This window comes from Nilaparvata lugens, chromosome 7, assembly GCF_014356525.2.
Source record: "Nilaparvata lugens isolate BPH chromosome 7, ASM1435652v1, whole genome shotgun sequence".
In the NCBI taxonomy this organism is placed as follows: domain Eukaryota; kingdom Metazoa; phylum Arthropoda; class Insecta; order Hemiptera; family Delphacidae; genus Nilaparvata; species Nilaparvata lugens.
This window is the reverse complement of record NC_052510.1, coordinates 62,614,221-62,629,606: the sequence shown is the minus strand read 5'-3', so window position 1 is coordinate 62,629,606 and position 15,386 is coordinate 62,614,221. Positions and strand designations below refer to the sequence as shown.

Genomic DNA, 15,386 nt, shown 5'->3' with positions numbered 1-15,386 from the left:
ACTTCACCGGTATTACTATTTTAGAGTTGAATCTCCGAACTTCCATTGTTGTCTTGCACGAGAGTATTTAGGTTAAAAAAGTTTTTTTACTTGCACACGAAAGATCCAGCCTGGGCCCATAACCTGTTGAAGGTTATATCGGTGAAGAAATAAAGTATTACGATTATTTGAACATTATTACTGATTTTATTTTTACTTTAAAGTCAAACCAATACATTGAACTCAAACGTTTTACTTTAGGCATGTTACACAGACTTCACAGAGACAGAGTTCAGTTCAGAGTCACCTGTGCCTTGCCAACCACACATATGATTATTTAGTCTATTTCATTGATCCCAAACAACAGTTTTGACCTTCATTTATTTATTCATTCTTTATTGATTCATTCAATAAGTAGCCTACATCATAAAAAATAGGGAGAAAATAAGGAAACCTTGTGCTATTCCTCTCCCAAATTTAGATAAGGTTACACATAGTCCGATATAGGTTCTCATGTAGCTGTTCACTTCACAAATTTTTCAGTTCTAAATTATTTTCACAAAGTAGATTTTTTAATTTAGATGCTTCACAACCAAACATAAAAGAATAATTTCACATTATTATCACTAAAATAGGAAATATTCACCTGTTTCAAAAATGTTTTTCAAATCTGAACAATTTCAACTAATTACCATTCCCTGATTATAATGGAAATAGGCCTTCTTTGGAAATTAGATTGAATAAAATAAAAATCATATTAATATGAATTTAAAGTGATACGATTAAAAGAATGTAGTAGGTACCCTTCTTACAAGAAAGTTACTTTTTTATTTAACAAAGGTACCTATTCGTTTATCACTAAATAAATAGCCCTGGAAAATAATACTGTATCATTTATAAATTGTTAGTATAGATATTTAGGTAAATAAAAATAATACCTTTTTTATATTTTTTAGTCACATGTTTCGGCTGTATGATGCCATTATCAAATGATTGGAAAATAAATAATTTATTTATTTATAAATAAAACAACTACAACAATAATTTATAAATTTACAAATAAAACAATTTTAAAAAGGGTACTTGGATCTCTATTTTTATTCATATTCAACAGTAGCCCTAAAGAAAAAAAAGACAATATTTAGGTAATTATGTGTCAAATTTATTACAATTTATATTCTATTTATTTTTCAGTGTCTGACTTTTTAATCGGCCTGTATCTTTTGGCAATAGCCTATCATGACTACATGTATAGAGAGGTGTATAATAGTGAAGCTCATAACTGGATGACGTCATGGAGATGTACCATGATTGGAATTCTTGCAATGACTTCATCTGAGGTAATAAAATCGAAAATATTTTCCAAAGTTTACTACATTCTTACAACAGTGTTATTGATAAATAATCAACTGAAGTTATTTACAACAATATGCAGCAACCTGAATTACTTTAGATACCCTGAAGACTTCAGCAGATGTAGATTTTGTCAATAGAGAAAAATTGAATTCGTAAGGCTTAACTCGAGTCGTACGACTCCAGTCGAGGATACTCCAGTCTGTCGACCTTACGACTTTTTTGCTCATTATCACTACTTCAGTTCCATGCTACTCCATTTCTAACCTCACATTATTAAAAATATGAGATACAATTCGTCACTTCTGCGCATGTAACAAAATTTATAATAATTATTATGAATATATTGTCTTATATAATTCTTATTATTGTCTTATCTAAAATGATAAAACATCTCTTTCATAAAACATAACCTCACTTTCATTAAAAATGCATGGTACAATGCAACTCTAGTCGAGCCTCGACCAACATGTCGAGTCGACGCTCGACTCAGTCTCAAAGTCGTGAGGTCGCGGAGACTAGAGTCCTCTGGTCTGAGTATCACCATTCGAAAACACATGCTGCGTCGAGAAGAGACTAGAGTCGCAGTCTCTTCTCGACTTGAGTAGTGTTAGTGTGAGTTGGGCCTGGTGGCGAGTGAAGGTGCCAACTAGTCTTTATAATTATTCAAACCATCAATGGGCCCCACGACTGTTATGTACTGTTTTATATAGATGGAAATTACTGAGATATTGCAATTTCTCAAATGCTAATGAATTAATTATTATTATTAAACAAAAATCCAAATTAAATGCTGTAAATCACCCCGAAGACTTGTGCTACTGCAAATATTGACAACATGGTAAACAGCTAGATGGAAATTCGATGAGCGCTACTATTCAAAAATTATTTATCAGCCCGGGAAATAGTAGCGCTTATCGAATTTCCATCTAGCTGTTTACCCTGTTGTCAATATTTGCAGTAGCAGAAGTCTTCGGGTGAATTACAGCATTTAATTTGGATTTTCGTTTAATAATAATAACTGTTTTATATGTCGGCCATCAGAGAGAAAAGAGGAGAAAGGGGAGTTGGCTACACTGTTCAAGAGCTGTTTCATCAATAATATTGAAAAATTCCATTTGAATGTTAGGGTATAAACCCTAACATTTAAATGGGAAACTTCTCATGTGTATTAGAAAGATATAAGAAGACGGGATTTCTTATGAAAATTCGTCATATCAGAAGGAATCTGCAAACCATTGATTAGAAAGATTTTTTGTCAGAATACTGTAGTGCTATAATTGTTTCTATAATGAGGTCCATGTTATGGCAGTGTTTGATTAGCAGCGGTATTGCTATCCTTGTCTATCATTCAACAAAGCGGATAGCGCTATCTCTTTCTTGCTTTGCTCTGTTGCCAGATCGTCTTTTAAAAATGCAGAATTAATAGTCAATTAACAAAATATTTCAATTATGAAAATTCAGTATTAAATTATTGAAAAATAAATTCTTGCTCAATAAAATATAATTGATTATTTTAAACGAGAATGAACAGTTAATATTACATCAATAAACCTGTGTCAGCTAGCGTCTATAGAAGGCATTGACAAGACGGTGGATCGGCAACGTTGTTCTCTTATATTTCTTCACTGCCATTATAACGTGGACCTCACTATATCACTTTCAGTCTTTAACATATAATATTATAATTTGGTTGCAGGTGTCGGTCTTAATACTTGTGTTCATGAGCATTGAACGTTTTCTGAAAATAGAGAATGCTTTTGGAGAAGGCCTCACTCTTAAGAAAGCCATTGTATCCACTGCCGCCATATGGTTTGTCGGCATCTTTATTGCCATAATACCAGGTAATGTCTCACCAATTAAATGATTTATTAAGCAAACAACGAGCTACAAATATGTTATAACAATTTATTTTTGCAGGTTGTCTAGAAGACAGCTGATTTATTTTAAGAAGCATATAAAGGTGCGTACAGATTTACTCGCCGCGAACATGAGCAATTCACTTTTAATCAGCTGACTATATCTGTATTTTTACAGGAACGGTAAGATACAGAATGATATAAAAAGCTTGGCATCAGCTGATTAAAAGTGAATTGCTAATGTTCGCGGCGCGTAAATCTTTACGCACCTTAAGATGTTATAAGCATTATTATATGTATCCATTTCAAAACTCAGACACGAGACCTGAGCGAGCCAGACCACTCGATATTATTATTAATACTAGCTTGCCCGGCGAACTTAGTACCGCCAAAGTCAATGTATCTCGAGTCACACTTAACTTTACTTTGTGAATCATGTAATTTATCTGACAATCAATATTTTCATTTACATCTCAATAAGGACTTTATATTTGCTTAGTCATGCAGCATTTATTATTCAGAAAACATATTCTTCTCAATCAATTGGTAGTAATATCTATCAGTAAAGTGTTGAATTAAAAATAGTTGTTGATTGCCAATAGATGGTCCAGGAAATATGCGATGTACGATGAATTACACAGAATGCCATATTCTTTCAGGATGAATATAAGCTAAGCTAAATTAAAAAAAATATTCTGTCATTCTGCTGTAATAATATTAATGAATGCAATATGAACATCTCTCTTTCATGAGGTGAATAATTTTTTCCAACATTTTCCAGTTTCTCAATTTATTATAGGAGAGTGATAATTATTTGTATAGGTCTTCTAAAGAACGATTATCTACAGCTGGTACCAATCAACTACACTAACTTTAACTTCAAACTACCGTTTTAATACCAGTACACAATTTATCACAGGGTGACGTGTTTATTATACAGCTGGTAACTTTAGATGCTAAATCATATTATCACAATATGATCTTGACACAATATGTCATCTTCCCGTTCTACGTTAGCCGCTTGGCCGGCAAGTACGAAAACATAGGCCTGTATAATGGATTGATAAATTATTATTATTTGCCCCCCTATTAAAATTTCTGGTCTGAAACCATCCCCAATATTCACACAACATATTCCCAAAGTTTCATGCCGTTCTGTCAAGTAGTTTTCGAGTCTATAGGGAACAAACAAAGATACAAACACAGAAACAGACATTCATTTATATTTAGATTATTATTACGGTACATTTTACACTATTAAATATGTGAGTATTTTGTTTTTAACTGCCTTCATGCATTAGTACGCATAATTTTCTATGTTTTTAGAACAAAGTTCTTGAGAAAATGCTTTAGTAGCTGCTCAAATTAGGCTACTAATCTGAGGCCTAGTTGCTCAAAAGTCTGTTAAATTTTAAACGTGATTAAATGTCACGAGAACCAATCAGAGAGGCCTTCTTTCCAAAAAAGCCTTCTCTGATTGGCTATCTTGGCGTATAATCATCACCATTAAAATTTAGCATGCATTTATATGCAGGAGATATGATAGTGTATTGTAAATTTAGATTGTATTCTAGTCTTTTTTCTAAAATTCATAATAATTTGACGTGAATAATTTCAGTGATACTATGGAGAGGAAAATCGAGATTCTACGGAACTAATGGATTGTGCTTTCCTCTACACATTGATGATCCGTTCTTTCTAGGCTGGCAATATTCAGCTTTCATTTTCCTTGGAATTAATATGTTTGGGTGAGTACAAATGAATCAACTAAAATTTGATTAAAAATTTAAGGTAGTGTATTCTATTCTCTGTTTTGGCATTATATTCATATATAGGCCTACATCAATACAGGGTGATTATAAAGTAAAAGTAAAAGGGCACTTGTTCAGCATGACGGTGCACCACCTCATTTCCACGGAGAAGTTTGCGATTTTCTAGACAATTGCTTTCAACTTGGCTGGATTTACCATGCAGGGCCAATTGCATGGCCACCTCGCTCACCGGATTTAACACCGATGCATTTCTGCATGTGGGGTTTCATTAAGGATAAGGTTTATGTTCCGCCTCTACCAGACAATCTTAATGACCTCCGAAATCGGATCACATTCGGATCGCTGCTGTTGCACAAGTTACGCTGCTACGAGTGTGGCAAGAAATCGATTACTTGATGTCGCATTACCAACGGCTGTCACATCCAACCAAAATAACACCCACACCTTAAACTTGAAGTGTTTTGTAACAAATTGACATCTTTCTCAATTCTGTGTAAGTAATTTCAATAAATATTTATGTGATTTCAAAGTTGTTGTTTCATTTTATAATCACTCTGTATTTATTAGAGCATTGAAGATTACAATTTATTCATTTACCTGTCTGTATAGACTGGACAAATATTATTGTAATGTCTTTCCGAAGAATAAAATGATCGAGTTGAAACAGATAACCATCAAATCTTGAAAAGTACCGTATGTAATAATTTTCAATAATGATAATAATAATAATAATAATAATAATAATAATAATAATAATAATAATTTCTGTGGTCGAGGGTACAACACGACCAGAGGAGTTTATTCAAAATATAGACATGATTACAAAAAGCATATAAGCTACAATTATTTATCAAGTATTAATACAATTCATTTTTATTTATTTATCACATTGTGTAAAAATACTTGACATGAGGAAAGGCACAACAGGCTCATGCCCAAAACAAAATGTAAAATCAAAATGTCAGTCCAAATCAAAATGTTGGTTATGTCACTTTCACTTTTAAAAATACAATTTACGCTCTTCAATACTCAGATAAACGAGCAAATTTTGAATCAAATAGATACTATTAGAGTCTAAAATCAAAAAATCTAGAACAGTAACTTAATAATTATTCAAAAAGTCTAAATTTTGAATGAAACTAGAAATTTTTGAGTTGCTTATTTGCTGATCTAAGAAAATGTGGCCCCCACAATTTATGAATATGTGTCGGTATGCCACTAATTTTGCTATTGTTTAAGATTTTGCGCCAAAGTAAAAAATTCCAATGAAGATACATCTTGCGAGTCATTAAAAGTTCATGAAAACCACTTTTATATACACAAATTTAAAAAAAAGAAAAATTGATAACCCATGATGTAGAAATGTTAGATAAATTTAACATATATTTAATAGATAATTATAATATATTTACATATTTATATATATACATATTTATAATAGAAAACATTTATAATACTTATGGGGAAAAACCATTAACATTAAGAATGAAACAGTATGGAAATTTTTCATAGAACTAATTGTTCTCCATGATTGATTCTATTATCTAGGAGCTAATTTTTTGTTTTCGATTTGAATGAATTGATTGGAACTGTTTCTTTAATAGCTATTGGGAGTTTTTTGGTCTTAAATATGTGGCTGACCTCTGAGCGGCTGATGTTGTCAACCTGGGAATTGCCAAGTCCATGTTCCTTCTGCGTGTTCCTTGCGGGTGATTCAAATTGATGAAGAATTGTGGGTTCTTTTTGGTGGATGTTAGAAGTCTGTGAATGTGAATCTGTCTGTAAATAACAGTTCACAACAGAATATACTTCTCATTAACACGTATAACTGGATGTATAAGCGTTTTATAACTGAAAAGATTCCAATTCAAGTTTCAATTTGTATGAATTGTGATTTTGTTGCAGGTTGATTTTGATGTCGTGTTTCTACGGCAGACTTTTTGTGAGCTATTCGAGAACAAGACAAGCGACTCCTGTCAATCTCAAAGAATACGACTTGGCTATAAGATGCTTCTTCTTCGTTGTAGCCGACGCCGCTTGTTGGCTTCCTATATTCATTTTGAAAGTTCTCGTTTTCTTCAACATACGAATTCCAAGTAGGTTGCTATAGTGAGGTCCACGTTATAATGACAGCATTCCTTTCAAAAAATGTACTAAATTTATCTTGAACAATGATTTATTGATTCATCAAATGTTCAGTTCAATTTCCAATATATGAAAGGTATGACTCAATTGAAACACATTATAATGAAGCGATCATACCTTCATTTATAATCTTTTATAGGCCTATATTCATCTTTATCCATCTATCTATCTACAGAGTGTCTGATAAGTCACTCCCTATTTTTATACAGCTATAATTTCTTTATTTATGAACCAATTTTGTTAGAACTACATTTGTTAGATTGAACACTCCTTGAGTTGTGTTTAACACCAATTTTCATTTGTTTCAGTTAAAAAATGCCCCCTCTCTTGACTGGGTAAGAAAGAGCCACAATAGCAGCTCGTTATGAATTCTGGGGATCTGAGGTGCGAGTACAAAGGTGGTGGAGGGCTGAACGAGGGATCCATGCAACACTGGATGCAAAAACACTGAGATCTTTCTTAAGATACTTCGTTACAATCTTAGACCAGTTATAGAATAGACACGGCCTATTGTCTAAGCCAACATCTACTGCCATATCTCCAAATCGTGACGTCAGCATCAGATAGAAAACTTTTCTGTAGAGTTTTTTACATTGCTTTCCATAGCAGATTGTGTCTATTTCAGCGGGAGCGCAGCTGGAGTTTACCATTCTAATGAATAATAATTTACATTCTTCTGAAATAGACACAATCTGAAAGTTTTCTATCCAATGATGACGTCACGATTTGGAGATATGGCAGTAGATGTTGACTTCAGAGGCTAGACTTCCCAGCGTGTCTATTCAATAACTGGTCTAAGGTTACAACAGAGTAACGTGAAAGACCACTTTCATGAGATCCTTGACGCAGTGATTTCTTAGGGCTCCTCATGAACATTTCACGAACTCTGTCAACATTCTCTGCAGTCCTTGACGTTGATGGTCTTCCTGATCTTCTTGCATCTGCGACACTCCCTGTTGTTAGTAATTTGAAATGGAAATTTTCAACAGTTTTTGCATCCAGTTTTGCATGGATCCCTCGTTCAGCCCTCCACCACCTTTGTACTCGCACCACAGATCCCCAGAACTCATAACGAGCTGCTATTGTGGCTCACCCAGTCAAGAGAGGGGGCATTTTTTAACTGAAACAAATGAAAATTGGTGTTAAACACAACCTCAAGGAGTGCTCTATCTAACAAATGTAGTTCTAACAAAATTGGTTCATAAATAAAGAAATTATAGCTGTATAAAGATAGCGAGTGACTTATCAGACAGCCTGTATATGTTCTAGAATCTTATTAATCTTTTTTATATAGGCCTGGTTGCACAAAAGTCGGTTAAAATTTAACCATGATTAATCCCACGAGCACCAATCAGAGAAGGCCTTTTTGAAAAGACGGCTTCTCTGATTAGTGCTCGTGGAATTAATTACGATTAAAATTTAACCGACGTACGTGCAACCGGCACATAGTGTAATACAGGTAATTGTAGAACAATTACACCTGTAGTTATTGTAGAACAGAGCTGAAGGATTCAGTGGAAGACTTTGGTGTTTTTCTTACTTTTTAAGAAATGTTAAATTGAAATTAATGATTAGTCCAAGTGACTAGTTTTAATAAAATAAAATTAAGAAAATATGTTTTAAAAGGCTGGATCTTATGTAAAATTTTATTTGGAATCAAATGCAACCGGCCTCAAGGTCACATCTTCAATGGTTATTTAGATATTTGAAAAAATGTAGAAATAACAATGAAGCTCCAAAGCACATCGATTAAAAGGATGAATCGATGAAATATCTGCCAGCATTATATAGTGAGGTCCACGTTATAGCAATGGAGAAAGATAGTAGAAAAACGTTGCCGATCCTCTGTCTTGTCAATGCCTTCTATAGACGCTAGCTGATACAGGTTTATTGATGTAACAATAACTGTTAATTCTCGTTTAAAATAAACAATCATATTTTATTAAGCAGGAACTACATTTGTTAGATTGAACACTCCTTGAGGTTGTGTTTAACATCAATTTTCATTTGTTTCAGTTAAAAAATGCCCCCACTCTTACTGGGTAAGAAAGAGCCACAATAGCAGCTCGTTATGAGTTCTGGGGATCTGAGGTGCGAGTACAAAGGTGGTGGAGGGCTGAACGAGGGATCCATGCAACACTGGATGCAAAAACACTGAGATCTTTCTTAAGATACTTCGTTACAATCTTAGACCAGTTATAGAATAGACACGGCCTATTGTCTAAGCCAACATCTACTGCCATATCTCCAAATCGTGACGTCAGCATCAGATAGAAAACTTTTCTGTAGAGTTTTTTTACATTGCTTTCCATAGCAGATTGTGTCTATTTCAGCGGTAGCGCAGCTGGAGTTTACCATTCTAATGAATAATAATTTACATTCTTCTGAAATAGACACAATCTGAAAGTTTTCTATCCGATGATGACGTCACGATTTGGAGATATGGCAGTAGATGTTGACTTCAGAGGCTAGACTTCCCAGCGTGTCTATTCAATAACTGGTCTAAGGTTACAACAGAGTAACGTGGAAGACCACTTCCACGAGATCCTTGACGCAGTGATTTCTTAGTGCTCCTCATGAACATTTCACCAACTCTGTCAACATTCTCTGCAGTCCTTGACGTTGATGGTCTTCCTGATCTTCTTGCATCTGCGACACTCCCTGTTGTTAGTAATTTGAAATGGAAATTTTCAACAGTTTTTGCATCCAGTTTTGCATGGATCCCTCGTTCAGCCCTCCACCACCTTTGTACTCGCACCACAGATCCCCAGAACTCATAACGAGCTGCTATTGTGGCTCACCCAGTCAAGAGAGGGGGCATTTTTTAAATGAAACAAATGAAAATATTGGTGTTAAACACAACCTCAAGGAGTGCTCTATCTAACAAATGTAGTTCTAACAAAATTGGTTCTTAAATAAAAAAAATTAAAGGTTTATAAAGATAGCGAGTGACTTATCAGACAGCCTGTATATGTTCTAGAATCTTATTAATCTTTTTTATATAGGCCTGGTTGCACAAAAGTCGGTTAAAATTTAACCATGATTAATCCCACGAGCACCAATCAGAGAAGGCGTTTTTGAAAAGACGGCTTCTCTGATTAGTGCTCGTGGAATTAATTACGATTAAAATTTAACCGACGTACGTGCAACCGGCACATAGTGTAATACAGGTAATTGTAGAACAATTACACCTGTTATTGTAGATCAGAGCTGAAGGATTCAGTGGAAGACTTTGGTGTTTTTCTTACTTTTTAAGAAATGTTAAATTGAAATTAATGATTAGTCCAAGTGACTAGTTTTAATAAAATAAAATTAAGAAAATATGTTTTAAAAGCCTGGATCTTATGTAAAATTTTATTTGGAATCAAATGCAACCGGCCTCAAGGTCACATCTTCAATGGTTATTTAGATATTTGAAAAAATGTAGAAATAACAATGAAGCTCCAAAGCACATCGATTAAAAGGATGAATCGATGAAATATCTGCCAGCATTATATAGTGAGGTCCACGTTATAGCAATGGAGAAAGATAGTAGAAAAACGTTGCCGATCCTCTGTCTTGTCAATGCCTTCTATAGACGCTAGCTGATACAGGTTTATTGATGTAACAATAACAGTTAATTCTCGTTTAAAATAAACAATCATATTTTATTAAGCAGGAAATTATATTTTTCAATACTTTCATAATGAATTTTAATTTTTGAGGTGAAATATTTTGTTAATTAATTATTAATTCTACATTCTTAAAACAGCAAAGCGTGAAAGAGATAGCGCTATCCGCTTTGTTGGATGAAAGACAGGGATAGCAATACCATTGCTAATCAAGCAATAACGTGGACCCTCACTATACTTACTTTGATTGATAGTCCAGTCACTATATACATTGGTGCATGCAATTTCTATTGTAGTTCTGATTTTTTAATATATTATTTGGGTACATAAGAGAAGTTCAGAGCCAATTTCTTCATGCAAAATTTCCTTTTGCTAGATACAGAGTGGCCCAAAAACCTCGTATTTTCGGCTCATTTTCCAGTTTTCAGCTATTTCTGCCAAATCTCGTAAATGGACAGAAAAATTTGCTCTCGACTTTTTCAGATCATAAAATAATGAATAAAATGAAATCATTCAGAAGTTTTTAAATATTAAAAAATCAGAACTACAATATAAATTGCAAGAACACCCCCTTTTTTATGTCTATATTGACTGGACTATGAATACATCTCCAGATTACTCACAATCAATAATTTGAAGTCAATAATTGAATATTATTATTGAGGATATATTTTTCAGCTGATTTGTATGGCTGGGTTGTGGTGTTCATTCTGCCAGTCAACTCAGCTGTTAATCCGATTCTCTACACTTTCACCACTCAACAGTATCGCGATTTTTTCCTCCAACTCTTCAGAGTCCATTTGAGGCAACACAACCAGGCTCTAGTCGGTAATTATTAACCTTTAATATTTATTTATTTACAGATGGAAATAAATCGGAAGTTGAATTTCTTCAAATGCTAATTAATGAATAATTATTATTGAACGAAAATCCAAATTAAATGCTGTAAATCACCCCGAAGACTTCTTATACTGCAAATATTGACAACAGGGTAAACAGCTAGATGGAAATTCGATGAGCGCTACTGTAGAAAAATTATTTGTTTGTTCCCGGGCTGACAATATTTGCAGTAGCAGAAGTCTTCGGGGTGAATCACAGCATTTAATTTGGATTTTCGTTTAATAATTATTATTTCGTGTTGAGTTCATAAACATGATCTTCTGTTTTATTATATGGATGCTCAATTTTATAACTTGTTACTTATGTCCCGCAAAACATATTGATAAAATGTCAATTGTCTTGAAAATATGAAATCATAATGATGATGCTTTTGCCTGTAGAAGTGCTGATTATGAAATCTTTCACCTGCCTGCCTGATGTTAGCTGCAGAAGAAAATCGTTACAGTTGAACCAGTTTGGTGTACTGCTGAAATATACATTTAATTGATCATGCTTTGAAATTATATTTCATAATTTTTTTTCAGAGACAGATATTTCCGGACCATCAAATACAAGACTTGAGCCAAGCCATCCTCTTGATAGAGTACACTGGCCCTAGATGTGGAGTGAATAAGAATATTAGAGAACGATGGAGCTAAGATTGTAACTACATTCTTCTCTAGTCTCTTACCTGATCTATAAGGAAAAAAAGTAGGTACAAAAAAGTGCGTACAGATTTACGTGCCGCGAACACCAGCAATACACTTTTCATCAGCTGATTATATCTGTATTTGTACAGAAACGGTAAGATAGAGATATAAAAATCTGGTGTGGCGCACTCACACAACTTTCCTTGCCGCTATGAAAATTGATCACATATGACGCTAGTGTTCCCGCGCATCTCAAGTCTACTATTCAAAGATTTGAGCCAGCTGGTGACAGGGCAATAACGCTGGAGACACACAAGAGGTCTGCTATCTCTTCATAGTGAATGATTTAATAACTCTGTTGTAGTTCTGAAACTGTGTTACTTATTTGAAAAAAATCTGGTGTGGCGCACTCACACAACTTTCCCTGCCGTTATGAAAATTTATCAACTGACGCTAGTGTTCCCGCGCATCTCAAGTCTACTTTTCTAAGATCTGAGCCAGCTGGTGACAGGAAAATAACGCTAGATATACACGAGATCTGCTATCTCTTCATAGTGAATGATTTAATAGAATCAACAGTTGCCAACAGTTTGCAATTGACTAATCTTATTTTCTCGAATTTCGAGCTTATTTTCAATTTTAGGGGAAAATGTTACTGAACATTAATTGTAGAGATTTTTATGCTCAATCTTTTTCACTCGAATTTTTTTGTTTAAATTGTATCTGAAGCCTGATAATTGGGAATCTAAAATCGAACTTTGCATTGATGGGGCGAATTCCCGAAATTTTTACAGATATGGGACTAAAACATTAAGTTAAGGTACCTTAAATTTTTTTGGGAAGCAATACTTCCCTTACCTATGGTAATAGGACAAGGAAAGTAATGAAACGTATAGAAAACATGAAATTAGGGTACCTTAAATTTTTTTGGAAAGCAATACTTTCCTTACCTATGGTAATAGGGCAAGGAAAGTAAAAACACTTACTTTTGTTGGAGTATTGAGGAATGCATTTCACTCCTGAAGAGGAGCTGCATCAGCCTGACACCAGGGGCGCTTGCTCTTATGGGTTGGTAAAGAGTAAATTTGTAAATAAAGAGTAAAGCAGTAAATTCAAATTCAGAATCTACATATATGCAGAACATTTAATAGCCACAGCACACAATCACAAAAACATACAAACAGATATCGAAATCCTACACATTATTCAAAAAAGCCAGAGACTCAACACACTAGAACAATACAAAATTTTAAACATCTCCACTATGACAAATCCAACCTATTAAATGATCAACTTAACTTCAAATCAAATGTAATATTTTCCCACATCTTGGCCACACAGTCCAACCCATTAGAGCAAGCGCCCCTGGTGTCAGGCTGATGAAGCTCCTCTTCAGGAGTGAAATGCATTCCTCAATACTCCAACAAAAGTAAGTGTTTTTTCAAATATTTACAAGTAACACAGTGTCTGAACTTCAACAAAGTTATTATATAGTGTTTCGTCATGGAAAGCAACTTCAATGATTTAACAGAATCAACAATAATTAGCAATTATTGAATAATAACATTTTGTCGAATTTAAAGCTTATTTTCAATTTTAGGTGAAAATGTTACTGAACATTAATTGTAGAGATTTTCATGCTCAATCTACTCCACTTGATTTTTTTGTTTAAATTTTATCTGAAGCCTAATAATTGGGAATCTAAAATCGAACTTTGCATTGATGGGGCGGAGCTCCCGAAATTTTTACAGATATGGGACTTGTGGCAGTTGATAGAGCTTATCGATGACTATTTTGGGTATGGATTTGATCAGAATCGTTGGAGCCATTTTAGAGAAAATCGTGAAAAACCCTGTTTTTGACAACGTTTTTGCCATTTTAGCCGCCATCTTGAATCGCATTCGATCGAAATTGTTCGTGTCGGATATAGTGTAAGGACCTTAAGTTCCAAATTTCAAGTCATTCCGTTAAATGGGAGATGAGATATCGTGTACACAGACGCACATACACTCATACACACACACATACAGACCAATACCCAAAAATCATGTTTTTGGACTCAGGGAACCTTGAAACGTATAGAAAACATTAAGTTAGGGTACCTTAAATTTTTTTGGAAAGCAATACTTTCCTTACCTATGGTAATAGGGCAAGGAAAGTAAAAAGCTTGGCATCAGCTGATTAAAAGTGAATTGCTTGTGTTCGCGGCGTGTAAATCTGTACGCACCTATAGGAAAGTCAAGTAGCAAGAACCTTAGACCAGTTATAGAATAGACACGCTGGGAAGTCTAGCCTCTGAAGCCAACATCTACTGCCATATCGCCCTATCGTGACGTCAGCATCGGATAGGAAACTTTTCTGCAGAGTTTGTTTACATTGTTTTCCATAGCAGATTGTGTCTATTTCAAATGGAAGTAAATTATTATTTATGAAAATGGTAAACTCCCGCTGAAATAGAAAACAATGTAAACAAACTCTACAGAAGTTTTCTATCCGATGCTGACGTCACGATTGGGCGATATGGCAGTAGATGTTGGCTTCATCGACTTTCAGTAAGAATATACAATGGGCCGTGTCTATTCTATAACTGGTCTAAGGCAAGAACAAAATAAACTAATAATAGTACAGTAATATAATAATTGATGAAACATGTTTGTGAAAAATGGCCCAGGGATTTCAATATTGACTGTTATTTTTCAAAACTGTATGAGTATCTCTTATCCTCATCATATCTGGGTACCAACGCACAGATCTATGATCCTCAGATAAAATCGTACACGACCAATGTTTAAGTGCAAATAAAAGGACATTTACTAGCAAGAAATAGGAGGGAACTGACAGAGATATATGAAACCAATAGACCAATAATTACTTTGGTTATATATATATATATATATATATATATCATTGTTATATCTCATTATATATATATATAAATTAAAACAGGAGACACGATATAAATAGATTGAAAACACTTAAAAACCTACATTAGAAATGGGGGAAATTTTCGGGAACTGAGTTTCCTTTCTCAACCGAGCAGATAGAAGAAACTTTAAAGTGTCTTCTATATATATATATATTATATATATATATATATATATATATATATATATATATATATATATATATATATATATA

The 15,386-nt window shown here is 33.9% G+C and overlaps 1 protein-coding gene across 1 annotated transcript in view; it reads left to right on the top strand.

Moving 5' to 3' along the window:
- Positions 1–12,446, top strand: part of LOC111049673 (relaxin receptor 2) — a 52,434-nt gene extending 39,988 nt beyond the window's left edge. Inside the window, exons 16-21 of the mRNA XM_039433355.1 lie at positions 1,174–1,319; positions 3,032–3,176; positions 4,810–4,939; positions 6,869–7,059; positions 11,398–11,547; positions 12,144–12,446. Of these exons, the coding sequence (XP_039289289.1) occupies positions 1,174–1,319; positions 3,032–3,176; positions 4,810–4,939; positions 6,869–7,059; positions 11,398–11,547; positions 12,144–12,217 (836 nt within the window). The 3' untranslated portion in view covers positions 12,218–12,446. The remainder of the gene's footprint in view (positions 1–1,173; positions 1,320–3,031; positions 3,177–4,809; positions 4,940–6,868; positions 7,060–11,397; positions 11,548–12,143) is intronic.
- Positions 12,447–15,386: the final 2,940 nt, after the last annotated feature.